The 16,789-nt window shown below is 54.1% G+C and overlaps 1 protein-coding gene across 2 annotated transcripts; it reads right to left on the bottom strand.

The window, feature by feature from the left end:
* Positions 1–261: 261 nt before the first annotated feature.
* Dbn1 (drebrin 1) lies at positions 262–15,959 on the bottom strand. 2 transcript variants are annotated; one of them, XM_004632269.2, is made up of 15 exons: positions 15,760–15,959; positions 11,167–11,222; positions 10,443–10,555; positions 10,195–10,269; positions 9,926–10,072; positions 9,683–9,760; positions 9,265–9,416; positions 9,112–9,175; positions 4,414–4,473; positions 4,205–4,328; positions 3,295–3,432; positions 2,790–2,960; positions 1,708–2,396; positions 1,328–1,430; positions 262–1,186 (listed from the first exon to the last, which is right to left on the bottom strand). In XM_004632269.2, exons 1-15 carry the CDS (start codon positions 15,843–15,845, stop codon positions 1,116–1,118), a joined length of 2,127 nt encoding a protein of 708 aa, XP_004632326.1. In that variant the 5' UTR covers positions 15,846–15,959; the 3' UTR covers positions 262–1,115. The 2 variants fall into 2 exon arrangements, with proteins under 2 accessions (XP_004632326.1, XP_004632328.1); XM_004632271.2 differs by lacking the exon at positions 3,295–3,432.
* Positions 15,960–16,789: the final 830 nt, after the last annotated feature.

Below are 16,789 nucleotides of genomic sequence, written 5' to 3'. Positions count from 1 at the left end.
TTAACAAGGAGCAAATGCAAATAGGAGTTTCCACCACCAGCCAGCCTGGGGCTTATAGAACTGAACCTTAGGTCAGCGTTTGGAAATTAAAAGGCTAGTTCTTCAGAGGGCCTCCGTCCCCACCTAGCTTGCCCTTGAGATCACAGGGCACCCTATGATAGCACAGAGATGCTTCTGCCTTGGTGGGAGTTGGGAACTGGGTCAGGGCAGGCAGGCAGCCCTCCAGATCAGCCCCTGGAGGCCCAGAGCAGTAGGCCCAAAGGGATCTGGATTTCTTTATTAACAGACATAAGCACGACCCGTTACAGAAGTTTGTGCTTTCCAAAAAAAAAAACAGTTACTGAACGTGAAAAAGGAACCCAAGCAAAGAGGAAATAATTTGGAAGTGACCACCCAAACCCCCTGGGCTCCATCCATAGCCCTGACTTGAATTACGCCTAGGGCCTCCAGCCTGGGACCTGCCCGGCAGGAGAGGGTGGGGAAGCCGAAGGGCCCCAGCTGGGCCTGCTGCTTCCTTCTGGCCAGGAAGGGAAGGGTCAAGAGAAGGGTGGGGAGGGGTCCCAGGGAACCAGAGCCCACGAGCCATTTATTGCCATGTTTTAAAATTCGTGCAAAATATCAAGCCCTGGACAGAGAATACAAAGTGATATTTTTCCGAGAAACATAAAACTAGGAAAAGAGGTGGGGGCACTTTTTCCCCACCAGAACTTCCCCCACTCCAGGCCCAAAGCGGGGTAAGGCCTCCACCCTGGCCAGCTGAGCGGGGAGGACTAAGCTACAATCTGGACCAAGTTGGGGGTGGGGTGGGATGGGATTTGCAACAGCGTCTCAACTACCAACAAGAGGAAAACCAGTCAACTGTACAAGTCTCCTATCAACTTTAAAAAAAAAAAAAAAAAAAAAAAAAAAAGATAAGAAAAAGAAAAGAAAAGCTGTAAAAGTCAGGCCCTGTGGGTAAGGAAGCAGAAAAGTCCCCGGCCAGAGCCGGAATCCAGAGTAGGTGCCAGGCGGAGCTGCTGCAAATGCAGGCGCTGTGGGCTGTCTGACCAGAGCGCAGGTGGGCAGCCTTGGCGAGGGCAGCCTTGGCAAGGGCAGCCGGAGGGTAGGAGCCACCACTAATCGCCACCCTCAAAGCCTTCCTCTTCTTCTGGCACTGGGTCTGCATCCCAGCAGGTGATATCGATTTCTATATTGAGAGTGAAGAGAAGTTAAGGAGGTGGCCAAGCCTCTGGAAATTGTGTCACCTGCATGCTGGGGATGCGGCTGAACCACACTCATACCCTGAATCCTCACCCCAATTCCTTCCCATCCTCCATCCTGATACTACCTGGAGGCTTGTTGTAGAACACAGGAGGTGGTGCCTTTGCGCATGGCTCTTCCGATTGGGCAAACTCCTCCTCCTGTGATTGACTGAAGTACCCTTCGCTGGCCTGCAGGGAAAAGCCACCGGTCACTAGGCCCTACCCACTAGGGCTAGGACTGACCTATCAGGTTGGAGCTGTTTCCTCAGCAACCAATGATTCCATCAGTGGTTGCCAGGGAAACAAAGAAGCCTACCTTGGGAACAAAAGCAGATATACAAGAGAGGGATAGTGGAATGGAGCTTCCCCCCAATAAGGTCACAGTGAAAAGGGGCTGCCACTGCAGAGTCTGCCCCCTGCTGGAGCCCAAACTGCTACCCCTCACATCAACCTGTCCTTGCCCCACCTGGGTCCCCTCCTTCTGGGTGGTCTCGCCATTGGTCAGTAGGTGGGGTTCCTGCTCCAGCTCCTGCTCTGGCTCTGGCTCCTGATCCACCTCCTCTAGAGCAGAGGACAGAGTTGGATCCTGGGAGGCAACCAGGGGCTCTCCTACTTCCTCCTCTGGGTCACAAAAAGTAGCTGGGGGCTCAGGAAGCTCATCAAAATTGAGCAGGTTGGCACAGCCTTCACCCACTGGCAACAGTGGCTCTTGAACCACCTTATCAAGCAGGGGCACCTCTGCCAGGGTGGCCTCAGCACCCACGGGTGGTGTGGGGGCCCTGGGTTCTGCCTGAGGTGCTGAGACCCCTTCCCCATTGCCTGGCCATAGGTCAACAAGGCTGGCAGTGGCAGGGGTGATATTGTTGGCAACAGTGGTGTCAGTGGCGGTTTCAATGGTGTCAGCTGTATGGGTGTCCACTTCTGAGAGGTTGTCAAGGTGGGCTGCAGTGATATCAGCTGTGGCAGACTCTACAGGGGCAGCCTTTGCTGGAGACTCCATGAACATCAAGTCCTCCATGGCACTGCCCTGCCCCTGGGGAAGCTCCTGTGTCTGAGGAGCCTCCACCATGGGGTCAGCCCAGGCCTGAAGGCCTGCTGCTCTGGCTTCCTTGCAGGTTTCTTCAGTGTCCAGGCTGGGGCTGGGCTCCTTGGTCTCTGCCACAGCACAAATGGAAGAGACAGATGTAATCAACCCCCTTGGAGATGGAAGGAGACCCTTTCTACAATACCCTGTCCATCCCCTAAGGAGTAAGGGAGTCAGGGACAGCTGGGAAAATACATCTTCATTAATACTTCTACATGGGACACCATGTGCAGTTCAGCACCAACTGCACACCAGCAGGGAGGAAGGCCTGAATGCCACCTCAGACATGAGATTCTGAGGTTCCTAAGAGGGCAGGTCTGACTGCAACACCAGGGCTCCTCCCTGCCACAGCCACTTCCAAGACACTACAGCCTTGGTGACAGGTGATCTAGATCCCTGGGGAGATGTTATGGCAAGCTGGAGTTCCTGATGTGAGCCCAGTGAATGGATGGCTCCTCTCTCACCTGGGCCTGGTGGGGGTGGGGGTGGCAGTGGGGGAGGCTGCGAGGATGTGACCTCATCCAGGGCCCGATCGATTTGCTCAGTGATAGGGGTGGAGGCTGTGCTGGAGTCAGATGGGCTCCTGGCAGGAATGGGAGTAGGTGCCATCCTCCGGTGGCTGTCCAGGTGACTGCCTGTGGAATAAGCCCCAAGTTGGTCAGTGAGGGTGAGAAAGCCAGGAGGGACCAGGATCGTCCACCTTGGGGCCTGGCCAGCATCTCGTCTCTGGAGTCTGGATGGGTGCTGTGAGCTCCCCAGGCCCCTTGGGGGCCAGACCACAGCTCCAGACCCTGTAAACCAGGCCCCTGGGGGCCAGGGCCCTGCAGGGCCCGGGGCAAGAGGCAGGCAGTACCTGCTCTGGGGACAAACACCAGAGATCAGCAGTCAGGCTGGGGAGTGAGGGTGAGGGGGCTGCTGGGAAGCGGGACCCTCCTTACCCCCCCGCAGAGGCCTGGGGCTGCTACCTACATGGGAGGGAGGAAGAGAGGTTTGGGGTGCGGTGACAGGTGATATAGGGAAAGGGAGTCCGTGGAGGGGAAGAGGAGGAAGAGGAGGAGGAGGAAGGCCCACTGTCCGATGCCTTTATGAAAGGGCAGTACGGACGACCTGCCAAGAGAGACAGACAGAGAAAGAGACAGAGGACAAGAGAGGGTCAGTCTCCCCCACCCCCCACCCTAAGGCCTCACCCACCCCCCAAGGCTGGCCCTGGATGTTCAAGCTGCTTTCAGCCAGGGTGCAAATTCAGCCAAGCTGGGCCACAGCCTCAAGCCATCAGATGCCTCCCACCAGCACCAGACATAATACACAGCCATGAGCCTGCCACATACAGCCAGCCTCTCTGAGCAGCAGCATGACTGAGGACAACTTGCTCTGCCCCTAGAGCCCCAGACAGGACCAAGCACACAACAGGTGCAAACACTCAGACCAGCAGACAAGGATAGAAGGGAGTTTGGGGAGGGGTAAAAGCTGCACAAGAAGCCAAACAGAGAAACCTGGGTGCAGGGTCCAGGATGTTCAAACTCCAGGCCAGGGCAAGAGCCTACCCAACATGCACCATGGCCCTAGAAGACAAGCCTACTCCAACCAACAGGCAGCAGCCCGTTGGTGGTGGCCAGGGGTATGCCTGTGTCAGCATCAGAGCTGCCCAACTGGCCTTCGGCACTACCCAATCCTCAGCCAAGGCCCAGTATCCACACTGCCACCCAGTCCTCTGGGTTCCTGCCACATGGAAGCCCCAGATAAAAGCATGCTGGGTGAGGGGTCTTGCCTTCTCCAAGGAGTCCTTGGGCAAGGCTTCTCTTCCAAGAAAGAGTCCCAAAGGGGATCAGGGCCATAACCTGAGGAATGGGGGTTGGGTAGGGATGGAGCTGAGGACTACCTGATCGGTGGTTGAAGGGTGAGGGCACATCACAGCTGCCTGCAGAGGCCGATGCAACTCTTTCCTGCTGTTTAAAGAATTCCCGTGGGTTGTCAGGCCGCTGGGCAATAATGGCAGCTGCCTCCTGAGAGCACAAGGCCAGGGTTAGGGCTGGGCTGGGCTAGCGAGACAGCCCTCATGTCTCACCTGTCATGTACCCCAGCTCTCACCTCTACCTCTGATTCTGACTTCTTCATCTGAGTCTCTTCCTCCTCATCCTGTTGATCACCCTGGAAACCAAAAGGGACAGTGTTTTAAGCACCTGTCCTTCTTATAACCTCATTATTTCTGCAGTCCAGCAAAAAAGGTCTCAGAGGTGACATTTCTGCTCCCCTCACCTCCAGCCACACATAGCCTTCTTTCTGCCTTCAGTCTACCTACCTTATACCCAGCCTAGCTAGGCCTGGGCAGGCACCTGGGTCATGCCTCATTTATCAAACCAGACACCCAGGGTCATCTAGAGCACCCACTGTCTTGTGGCTAATTTTTCTCAGATTTTTTTTTTTCTCTCAGATCTATCTTGATCGTAGTACTTCAGTCACCATGCCCCCATTATTGCCATCTAGACCTTGGCATTACAGCCAAGCTCTCATTAGTTGTTTGCTTCCCTGTTCAACTTCTCCTCATTTGCTTTCCATAGGCCCTGAAAGAACTTTTCCAAAAATCCCTACCAAACCACAATTTTCCATAGTTAAAAATCCCCCAGGGGCTTCCATGAGCCTTAGCAAGCACTGGCTGAATATGGCCCACAGATGGCTTTCGTTTTGCTGGTATGGTTATAAAAATACTTTAATTAGTTGCTATCACTTAAAAAGCAGAAATGTTTTTGTACTGTACTGAAATCAGGATCCTAATTTCTCTTAAAATGCCACAAACCTGGCAATAATAACTTGCATGGGCGGGGAAGATGGCTCAGTGGAATAAGCGCTTTCTCGGCAAATACTTGTGCCTGAGTTCAATCCGCGGTTCCGCCAAAAAAAAAAAAAAAAAAAAAAACTTGCATGGCTGCTAAAGCTGGCACTGGACAGAGCTGCACTGTGGCTGCCCTTACCCCAGAACTATGCTGTCCAGTCTGCTGGTCCCCACCACTCCCTACTATCCCTTACCTACCCACTTCCCTCAGGGGCACAGGTACATAGGGCCCCTTGCTCTGCTCATTTTCCCTTTGCTATCCTGTTAACAGCCCTCATCAACTCTCCAACACCAGCCCCTACCCTCACCCTAACATACTCTCTGATTGATGGGTTGTGGTTTTGTTTTGTTTTTGGCGGAACCGGGGATTGAACTCAGGCCCTTACACTTGCTGGGGAAGCGCTTATTCCACTGAGCCATCTCCCCGGGCCCTCTAACATCCTCATACTGAAACATTGCCATGAAGTCCTCAGCACAACATGGTCACAGGGCCTAGAACATATTTGCCACGTCCTAGCTCCAAAACTTAGCACAGAACATCAGCCACCTCTCCCAAATGCCTGATCCCCACCCCAATTCCAGCCTCATATCCTTCTCTAGGTTCCCAAGGTATTGCCAGCGTCTATCACAGATTGCAATGTATCACAGTTCCTGTTTCTGAGCTTGTCTACTGTTCCTTGTGGGCTATACAGAATGACACAGGACCCAGGTGTGTGAAAGTTGGCACACATGTGCTTAATTGAACTCACTATACCACCAGCTTCTTATTTAGTGTCCCTGTCGATCATGAGGCAAATCAGTCTGGAAAGTTTAGGGGAAGGGTCACAGGTAAGGTGGTAAAGAAATAGGGTTTCTTTGTTTTTAAGCATTAACCCTAAAATTTTCACACACTTAGTATGATCTTACAAGTTCCTCTGTCTCACAAAAAAAAGGACCAAAGGCAGTTTTACCACAAAGATTTTATGAACAATGTGAACACTGAACTACTGAAAGAAGTTAGAACTGTAGGTAGAGGAGAAATCAATAAACTAACCCTAAGAGTTAAGAGCATCACTAGACCTACACGTTTTCAGATACATGGGAACTCCCTAGCAGCCCCATTAAAAAACAGGAACTCAAGATGAGGAACATCATTCTTACTAAAGGAAATAAAAAACATAACATTCGATCCCTGGTGTGCCGTGCTGGCCCCAGCCCCACCCCCGGAGGACACTGAGACAGTGACTGGGACTGCATGGTGGTGCGTGCCTGTAACCCGAGAGCTTGGAAAGCTGAAAACAGGAGGCTCACTATGAGTCTGATCTGTATAGTGAGATCCTGTAGACCCTGTCCTAAATACATAAAAAGAAAAGAAAAATAAAATGAAAAACATAACAAACAGCTCCTAAGTCAAGAGAAAACATTTTGTGGTGCTATTATTTCAGAGTTTCTCACGAAGGACCTTCTTTAAGAGAACATGAAGTCAAAAAACTGACTTGCGAGAATGTCTGCCATCACTGTCACATGAGTTAATCTGAAGAGTTGGATGGACTACAAAGTAACTATATGACACTAGGCACAATGTCACCTGAAATCCCAGGTGTAATCCCAGCTGCTCAGGAAAATGAGACAGAAGGATTACAAACTCAAGGCCAGCCCGGGCAACTCAGTCAGTCCTTTCATCTTGAGATAAATTATTTATTTATTTATTTATTTTGCAGAACCAGGGATTGAACTCAGGCCCTTGCGCTTGCCAGGCAAGTGCTTATTCCACTGAGCCATCTCCCAGGCCCCCTGTCTTGAGATAAATTAAACATTTATTTATTTATTTATTGTGTGTGTGTGTGTGTGTGTGTGTGGCCAGCTCAGCCCACCAGTGGGCGGTGCTGGGGGATTGAACCGCGGTCCCTGATGCTTTGTCAAGCTTGTTCCAAGTAGGTGCTTTAGACCACTGAGCCATCTCTCCAGCCCCTTGAGATAAATTAAAAAGGACTAAGGATGTAGCTCAGCTTAGAGTGCCTGCCTAAAATGCATGAGGCCCTGGATACAAACCCCAGTTCTGTAAAGTAAATAAAACAATGATGTGTGAGCCTTCAGATTTTTCCTAAAACGTTAACAACTGGCAAAGATGAGTGATCCGCTCAGGGGAGTCCCTATACCAATAGTAGTGAATCTTTTGGAGCTTTCAGTTTAACAATAACCCACAACCATCAGACCAACTGTTTTAGAGCCTTCAGTGATTCAAACAGCCTGTGCAAGGTCAGTTCCATAGGTTCGAACCCCAGCTCTATACTATTCCATATATATATAATTTTTGTTTTTTAATTTAGTGTGTGTGTGTGTGTGTGTGTGTGTGTGTGGCCAGTTCAGCCCACCAGGGGGCGGGGCTGGCTGGCATGTGGTGCTGGGGATTGAACCGCGGTCCCTGTGCTTTGCTTAGCTTAGCTTGTTCTAAGTAGGTGCTTTAGACCATTAAGCCATCTCACCAGCCTCACCATATATATATAATTTGTGTGTGGGTGTGTGGCATCGGGGATTGCACTGAGGACCTTGCGCTTGCTAGCCAGGAACTTAGGAACTTATGCTGCTATCTCCCCAGCCCTATTTTTAAATATTTTTTGACACAGGGTTTCGCTATACAGATCAGGCTGACCTTTAACTCACTCTGTAACCCAGGCTGGCCTTGAACTCACAGGGATCCTCTTGCATCAGCCTCTCAAGAGCTGGGATTACAGGCATGTGCCACCATGCCAAGCTTCTGTTTATTTTTGTATGTGTGTATGTCTTGTTCTCCATATTTCAAACCTGACATGTAGCAGGTAGCAATATCCTGTTGAAGAAATGAGGCTGGAAGCCAGGCATGGTTGAACATGCCTATATTCCCAGCACTCAGGAGGCTGAGGCAGGAGGATCATTGAGAGGTCAAGAACAGATTGGCTTACACAGTAAACTAAAGGCCAGCCTGAACTTCATAGCAAGACCCTATCTGAAATAAATAAATAAATAAATAAATAAGAGAATAGGAGTATAGTTCAGTGGTAGGGTATGAGGGTGTACGCAAGGGACAGGGCTCAAATTCCAGCCCCACACCCCAAGGGGGAAAAATCAATTCAAAGCATGAAGATTTGACTCCACTGTGATATTCAAGGATCAGTCTACAGACCCACAGAACATTCCTTTTTTTTTTTGTGGCCTGCTCAGCATACCCTGGGGGAGGGGCTAGTGTTGCATGTGGTGCCAGGGGTCGAGCCCAGGATCGAACCACAGTCCCTGAGCACTTGTCTAAGCTTGCCTAAGCAGGCACTTTAGACCACTGTGCTACCTCATTGGCCCAAGGACTTTTTTTTAAAAAATGTATTTAGTACAGGGTCTAGAGGGTCTCACTACATAGATCGGACTTGTAGTGATCCTCCTGTTTTCAGCCTCCCAAGCACTGGGATTGCAGGCACACACCACCATGCCCAGTCTCAGTTGCTGTCTCAGGGCGCCCCAGGGGCGGGGCAGGTGTGGCACGCCAGGGGCAGAACCCTGGTCCCTGTGTCTGCCTAAGCAGGCGCTTTAGTCAGCTGAGCTATCTGGCTGACCTCCACAGAACATTCCTAATGTTCAGAGGTTTAAACAAGAATCTGTGGGCTGGCACAAAGGGACTACTACAAAGGAGACACTGCATACTGGGGCACAGGTGCCCAAAACACTGGCCCAGATGTGATCAGGTAGCTGTGTAGTGCTCTTGAGAGGCCCAGACTAGGGCTCCTCTAAGAGAGCAACTGTGTCTAATCTACTTCAGCCTCCAGCCTTACTGAGGAAGGGGCAGGGTGTGCCAGGTCAAAAGGGTCACCCTTCATTGAGGAGGCCTTTTTCCATGGCCAGGCCGGCCCAGGACCTCCATTTGATGAGGGTGCCAGGCCTAACACTCCGTAACACTCATGCTCATTCACAGAACAGCCAGCACTATATTGGGCTCACATAGAACTTACAAAGATAGACTGTTCCTTCAACCGCCTCTTGGCCTCTTCAGCCTCTAGAGTCTGCTGTTTCCTCCTGGAATGATAAGCAAGCATCTCTTTCAGAACATGGGGCGGGGTAGGAGGTGATAGGTGCAATCTGCCCACTGGGCCAGGTGAGCTCACCTGTGCTCCTCAATCTGCTGCTCCCGCTCTCGATAACGCCGCTCGCGTTCCTCTTGCTCCTGCCGTTCCTGCTCCATTCGTTCTTGCTCAAACCTGAGCCTGGCATCCAAGGCCTTCTTCCGCTCTTCCTCCTTCCGAAGCTCTTCCTCTTTCTGCAATTCCCAAGCAGAGAAAGTGTAGACTCTGGGCCTGAGAGATGACCCTTGCCTCTCCATCCTATCCCTTATCCAGGGCTGGGGTGGTGGCCATTCTGGAAATTCAGAGGATGAATTTTATGCACTGAAGGCCAAAAGGGCTCCCCCTTTCAGCTAAGGGAAATATGTAGATAGGACACACCACTGAAGCAAGGGATTCAGAGCTACCCTGCTGTGTCAGGAAAGGGGAGCTTAGTCTGAAGTCCAGGGTCAGGGTCCCACACCTTGGCCTGTTCCCAGAACTGCTCACGGTTAATACGCTTCATTTCCACAGCCGCATCAGTCTTCTGGTACGTGGTACCCTGCAGGGTCACACAATCTCACATTAACACAGAAAGCAGGCTGCCTGTCCTAGGCCACCCAGGCACAAAGAGTGAGCACTCAAAGGGACTGGAGAGATCAGACTCCAGGGCTGGGCCATGCGGGCAAAACCCTGGAAGGGCCACCCACCCCAGGGACACACTGACCACAGGTTCGGCGTTCTCATCCTCCCGCAGCCGCAGTCGGTGCAGCACAGGGCTGGAGAGGCGCGCCAGCCCATTGGAGAGCCGCTGACCAATGGCACCCGCGTCAATGTCTTCTACACTGCTGGCATTCACAATCACGTCGACACCCTTCCACAAGAAGCCAGGCTTTAGGTGACATTCAAATTCCTTCCCATCACCATCCCAGAACACAGACCTTCCCCTGGGTGGTTGTCCCTACCTACCCCCATGAGTCCAGACCCTGCACACACCTGAAAAAATTCAGCCACCTTAGCCACATGGCTGGCACAAGCACACTTTCGGGCATCAGGGACATCTTCACCCACCTACAAAGTACCCAGTGAACCAGGATCAGGAAAGGACCAGAGTGGGACAACAATGTAAGGATCCAGGCTATCTTTGTAAGGGCTAGTAAAATTTCCCCAGCACTACCAGTGGCTGAAGAGAGACTGCCCTATCTAGGGCTGTCAGCTCCCAGTCCCAGACCATAGCTGCATACCCAGTTGATGAGCACGTATTTTGGCAGAGCAGCCTGCGAGTCCTTGACACTGCAGAAGCCGTACATCACCTTCTGGTTCTCGAAGTGGCCAGAGAGCTCCTGCAAGCCCCCTTCTGGGGGAATCAGGAGGGTGTCAGGACTCTCCATCTCCTAAACCCTCACCCCACAAAGGCTTGAAACCTGAAGAAAAGACACTTTGTGGGTGCTGCAGGTATCCCCACGGAGCCTCTAGCCTCTGAGATCTGGAGGTCCCAGAGCTTTGTGTTAATGCATGGGAAGGGGACAGACTGGATGCAGCTTTGCATGCAAATTCTCTAAGGACTGATTCGGCGTAGGATTGAAGAGGTGTTTTTTTGTTCTTCACATTCTCATGTCTCACCAGGTGCTAGTGCCTGGAGAGGTAAAATAAAGCTTCTTTAATAAAGTCTTCCAGCTCTAAAAGTAGGACTCATCTGGAACATTACTGTTAGGCCCCTTTCTTTCTGGCTGTGTGACTCTGGGCAAGATACCTTCCCTCTCTGAGCCTTTTCAGAAGTCAAACAGGAAGCAAGGCTCCCTCCCTCCCCACTCTGAGGATTGCAGGGATGACAAGAGGGACAACCGCCAGACAAGTGTGGGTCTGCTGGATGCTGGGCGGGAAGGTGGCTGGAAGCCAGGCGGGTGGGGAAGAAAACAACCGGAGGAGGGGGTGGAAAGGAAGACAAAGAATGGCTGGAATTCTTACCTCCTGACGCTGCAAGCTTGAGGTCATCTGAGCCATCCTCGTATGTGTATAGAGCCCTGGGGAGAGGGAGGGGTGGCTCACAGCACAGGGCCTAAACTGCTAGCTGTGGGTGGGGATAGCAGTGGGGAGATGGCCACCAAGGGGCAAGACAGAAGATGCGGTGAGGGATAGCTTCCATTGCTGGTCATGACAAAAGGATCATAAACATTTTCAGTTAGAGCCCAGCAGGGTGCATTCTGGGAGCTTCAGAGGCTTGGGTCAGATGGAAAGCAGGAAATGAGGGGCAGAAATTGCTGCCTAGTGGAGCTCTCCGCTCGTCCAGCCCTGGCCTGGCAGCCCACAACCCAGTGGTGCAGCGCTGTGAGATGGAGATTCCAAGGCAACGGTTCCTTAGTTACCGTTCCCTGGCTACGATACTCGTCCCCTATTGGCCAGCACCAGGAATCTACCTGGCGCGTGCCTTGGTACCCGCTGTCCCTCCCCCTATGAGGGAGGAGGAGAGAACCTGGGGTGCTCACACAGGGATGGGCATCCCCCTAGTAACCATGGCAACCCAGCAACTGGCACAGGAACCAGCCCACCAGAGCTGCATTCTCCTGGAACACAAAGGACCCTGGAGACCCGCCCTCAGACTCAATCTCCGCCTCTCAGAAATGGGGATGAGGTCACTGTGGTCAGTCCCTCCCAGACTCTAGCCTCCAGTGGCTGTGCTCTCCTGGCCTTCCAGCCTCTTTGCTGCCTTAGCCCTAGCTGAGGCCTCAGGGAAATGCTGGCCTTTCCTGTGGCCAGAAAGCTGAGCTAGCAGCCTCCCTCCCTCCTCCCTAGTTTTATTCTGCCGACTCCTTCTCCCTGGGCAGCAGAGGCATAGCATCCATTTCACAGAAAGGAATGCAGTGGTGCCTCTCCTCCTGATCCAGGAACAGGCTGAGGACCCACTGAGAGAAGACCGGACCAAGGAAGACAGGCTTTGTTCTGAGGTTCCGAGGGGTTCAGATCCTTCCCCAGTTCCCAGTTCCTTACTCCAAGGCAGGATACTTTAGGAACTGTGACAGGAGCACAAAAGGAGATGAAAAAGAAAAAGGGAGGGGAAAGAGGCAAATGAGACTCATGGAGAGAGGAGGAAGAGAAAGAGAAAGAACTGAAGGGATGAGGAGGAAATGGAGGGGGAGGGGAAGGAAGAGGGAGTAGGGAGGGAGACATACAAGGGGAATGGAGGGGAGGAGGTGGAGAGGAGGGAGGAGTTGAGGAAAAAGGTCTGGCCTAGCCCCAGGTGGTTGGTACAAGTTGTTGCCAGGCCGAATGGCCCCCAGCCCCTCCCTCTCTTGCTTCAGAAAGGGACACAGGTGGGCTGTGGAGCTGGAGCCCCTGGTCCAACTGTTGCCCCAGCTGCTGCCCTGACAGCTGCTTCCTAGCACAGCTGTCCCACCACCTGTCCTGCAGCCCTGACCCACTGCTGGGAACAAAGGATACTGGATGGGGGTGTCCCCCTTTCCATTCACAGATGAGAAACTGAGGCAGAGCCCAGGGTTCCTGGTTTCCAGATACTGCCCTAGGTGTCATGCTTCCCCGGCACAGGCCTATTTATCTCAGCCTCATCTGTGCTCTCTGAAGCCCCCTTCCATTCTGCCCACTCACCTCCCACCAACCACCTTTTCCTACTATGGCTACCGCTTTCCAAACAGAAACAACCCCTAATTCAAACATTTCTGCCAGGCTTCATTCCTCAGGTCCACCCAGCCTGTCTTTCCATCCTAACCACCCTATCTTCATTCCATGCACCTGGGCCACAGTGGGTTCCCTGAGCTCAAACAGGCCTTTGCAAATGTGGTACTCTACATAAAGAAGGCCAGTCCTGAATACCAGCGCTGGTTCCCCAGACAGACACCCTGAGCTGCAAGTCCCCAGAGCACTTGCCACACCCCACCAGCAATGAGAAGAGGCATTTGGATCTGGCCCAACCTCTGCTTCTCTAATACATCAGAAGTACCCTGGGCCTGGGCAAGTGGGAGCTGAGGAAGCCAACCACAGAGAGCCAGGATGGGAAGATGGAGACCTTGAGTCTAGAAATCTCACCAGCTTCAATCCCTGGAGATAAGGGATTGAAGCTTGCCCCAGAAGGTAAGCTTTGTGAAGGTGGACACCCCAACTCAGCTAATACATTGTGCCCTCTGGGTCCTGCACCCGGCACAGTGCAGCACCACAGGTATTCTGGATATTGACACAAACTCTAGAAACCATCCAAGTCCAGAGAAAATGGAGTAGGGTGAGGTGGTAAATGGACTGTGGCAGCTCCAGGGAGATCTCTGGATAAGCTCTGGGTGGGAGGTTGAGGATCCCTCAGGACCATCACACAAGACAGACTCTGTGGATCCTAGACACAACTGTATCCAGTCCCTTCTTGTTCTCAAGTGCACCGGAGAGGAGCAGGAACTTGCATGTATGGTCACACAGTTGAGTCATGTCACAACCAGAAAAATGCTGGCCTTTCTCACTATTCAACTTGACTTCCTGCACAGTCCATTTCAGAGAATCTGCTACCTGGGGGTGAGCTATCCCCAGTTCCATTCCACCTCCACTGAAAGGCAAGGTAGAGGAAGCAAGGCACCAACCCTCCCTCCCCCAGTCAGCAATTTTACTCAAGACACCTCTCCTTCTGCCTTTAAGTGCAGAATCTGCCCAAGTCTTGTGATCCCTACAGAACCCTGGCTCTGTACCGGGTCCTGAGGAAATGCCTGTTTCCTTTCTGCAGGATATAATCCTTGCACCCTTTTTATAAAATGTTGTCTAGGCCCTTGGGAATGAACAAATGTGTGTATGTGCACTGATGCAGTGTGCATCTGTTTGTGTGTCCCACACACAACCCAGATGGGTACTGACGCACGCCAGAGATGAATAACTCCCCTTGGCCACATAGACAGTACTGGGTGATGGGAGCCCAGGCCTCTGCTAACAGGATGTGGGGCAGCAGTGACTGGACGGCCCCAGCTTTGGGCTGCTAGAGCTCTGTTCTTGCAGGGTTAGGAAGAAAGGGGCAGATGCCCCCCATGCCAAGACTGGAGGGCAAGAGCTATCCTGGGGTAGATCATGCCTTTCCCCAGACAGGGCTATATCCCAAAGCCAGCTCCTCCACCCGGCCAAACCGGCCACTTGCCCAGAACTCTATGCATGATCTCAACACCCCAGGGGCAGGGTTGGGACAATGGGTGGGCCGCCTGCCTGCTTGTGCTGGGCCTGTGTTGGCCTGTGCTGGCCTCTCCTGTGACTGACCTGCAGGACATGAGAGCCTGTCTCCTGAGTCCATCCCTCCAGGCCTGGCTGCCTGCCAGTGCTGCAGTACCATGGCATGGATGCCTGGCTATCTTGTCCCCTCCTCCAGCCCCCCAGGTCAGCATCCTATACTGGCTACACACCCAGGTCGAGGTGAGGCCAGCTCAGCTGGGGTCCTCCAGACCTGCCCTTACTCTTCTCTTAGTTTCCTCCAGAAAAGCCTGCTTCCTGCTTGGGGGGGGGGGGACAGGAGCAGAAGGTGCATTTGCCCCAAAGAATACTTGGAAGGAATGTTAAGTCCAGAACCCAAAAGGGCAGTGACGGCCACCCTGTTTTCCAGGCTACCCTCGGGGCTCCAGCCCCAGAGCAGCGGTCCATCCCTTCCCCCCAGCTCAGGGAGAAACAACAGCTGGGGTTGCAGCCCAGCTCCTGTGCCATCAAGAGCTGAGTGCCTCTTGCTGCTGAGTGAAGGGCTCAGAGACCCTGTGGATCTACTCATCTCTTCGTCCTTCTTTGGGGATTCCCCCCACAGTTCCTCTCAGCAGGTCCTCTAGACAAGCAGTTGAGTCCACCTGCCCCCTTGCCGCCCCCAATCCCAGTTGACTAGTCTTTGCAATCCCTTCAAGTACGGAGAGGAGGGTTCATCCTTGCCTCCTACTCCTCCGAGACCTGTGAGGGGTAAAGGAGTCACTTCTCGGTTCCCGCGTGGCAGTGAACCTCCTTCCATCACACCCAACACAGCGTGGTGGGGGGCAGCCAAGTCCAAGAAGCCCCCAGTGGGCGGGGCGCCGTGGCCCAAGCCTACTCCGCTCCTCCCCCGCCCTAGCTTTCCTTTGTGCTTTGGCCGGGCCGGGCTGGGCAAGGCAGGCTGCGCTGGCTCCGCTACCTCGGTCCCCGCCCCGTCTCCGCCCGGTCCTCGCCCACTGGAAGGTGGCGAAGGTGCCCTTGGCTGGCCCGTGTACACCTGTCCCTCGGGCCGTTGTGGGGGTAGGCAGCGGAGGGGGATGGGCTCCACCAGGGCCACGAGGCCTGGGGTCACCCATCTGGACCCCACTTCGGACCGGCCTGCCTCCGGCCACAGCTCCCGTGGCGCGCTGGGGCCGCCTCGGGGCGCACGGGCAGGCAGCGCCCCGCCTGGCCAGCGCGGCCCCTCCCCCGGCGCTCACAAAGGCAGCCCCTCCCCGGCCCTCCTGGCCCCGATGCACCATTTCGGGGTCCCCTCCCTTCCCAGCTGCTTCGGGGTGGCGGGGCTAGATGGAAACAAAGGCACGGCGGCGGCGGCGCGGGGACAAAGGGGCCGGGACCGGGGCTGGGGCGGGGGCTCACCAGTCGGCCGAGCTCTCCTCTCGGATCACCTCCTCGTACGCCGCCAGCAGCTCCAGGCGGTGGCCGCTGAAGCTGACGCCGGCCATGCTTCGGGCCGGACCGAAGACGAACGGACAGACGCACGGACGGACGGACTGACGGACGCAGGCGGGAGGGAAAGAGGGAGTCGCCGCCGTCGCCGCCGCCTCCTCAGAGCCTCTGCAGCGCCGCGAGCCGAGCAAGCCTGCGGCCGGGGGAGGGGAGCCGGCCGGCGGGGGGCGGGGGGCACTGGCTCCGCCCGGCTCGCTCCCTCCACTCGCTCGGTCCTAGCGCCGCCCCAGCCCGGCCCAGAGGGAGGTCCGCCCCTCCCGGCCCTCCTTCCCTCCCGGCCTGCCCCAGGGCGCCCCCACGCCCCCAGCCCACACCCCGGGCGAGGGCGGCTCCCGAAATCCAAATTGCTCTTCTGCTCTGCGGACTGTCCCGCACACTATCCAAACTCACCTGCCTTATCCCCGTCGTTAACCTAGGGCATCTATCTACCTTGTCCCGTCTCCACTCCCAGCCTGTCCCTGCCTTGCCAAGATTCCAAACCTTACCGAGTTCCAGCGAGCTTATCCCACCTGTGCACCCCACTCCCAGGCCCGAACCACGTCAGCTTCATCCTTGCTTAATTTATCTCCATCGCAGCCTTATTCCCCTCTCAGGCCCGTCCCACCCCATATTAAACCTATTTCTATTCTAGCGCTTAGCCCCAACCCAATGCCCATACCAGCCCATGGCTGGCCTCCCTGCAGCCGTGTCCTTTCTGAAAGACCCATTCCTAGTCCATCTCCATCGCTATCTATTGCCATATGCAGTCCAACCCCACATCCAACCCAATTCCTTTCCCATCTCAGCTCCAGTCCTCAGCCCTATGTTTAGCATAGCAAGCCTCTACTGCTTCTCCACACCCACCCCCAGTTACACCCTCCTCAGTCCAGCCCAATTTAGTCCCAGCCTAATCCCAATTCCTACCCACACCAGGCCACCCCTGCTCCATGGCCATCCCAGC

The sequence above is a fragment of the Octodon degus genome, unplaced genomic scaffold, assembly GCF_000260255.1.
Source record: "Octodon degus isolate 3935 unplaced genomic scaffold, OctDeg1.0 scaffold00048, whole genome shotgun sequence".
Classification (NCBI taxonomy): Eukaryota; Metazoa; Chordata; class Mammalia; order Rodentia; family Octodontidae; genus Octodon; species Octodon degus.
Note: the sequence above shows the minus strand (reverse complement) of the source record. Positions and strands in the feature narration are given on the sequence as shown.

Coding starts and splice junctions, on each gene's coding strand:
- Dbn1 (XM_004632269.2), bottom strand. CDS start 15,845: ATGGCCGGCGTCAGCTTCAGCGGCCACCGCCTGGAGCTGCTGGCGGCG. Junction 3,433..4,204: donor ACCCTTCAACCACCGATCAG/GTAGTCCTCAGC, acceptor CTCTCTTGGCAG/GTCGTCCGTACTGCCCTTTC. Junction 2,961..3,294: donor CCTCTCTTCCTCCCTCCCAT/GTAGGTAGCAGC, acceptor CTTATTCCACAG/GCAGTCACCTGGACAGCCAC.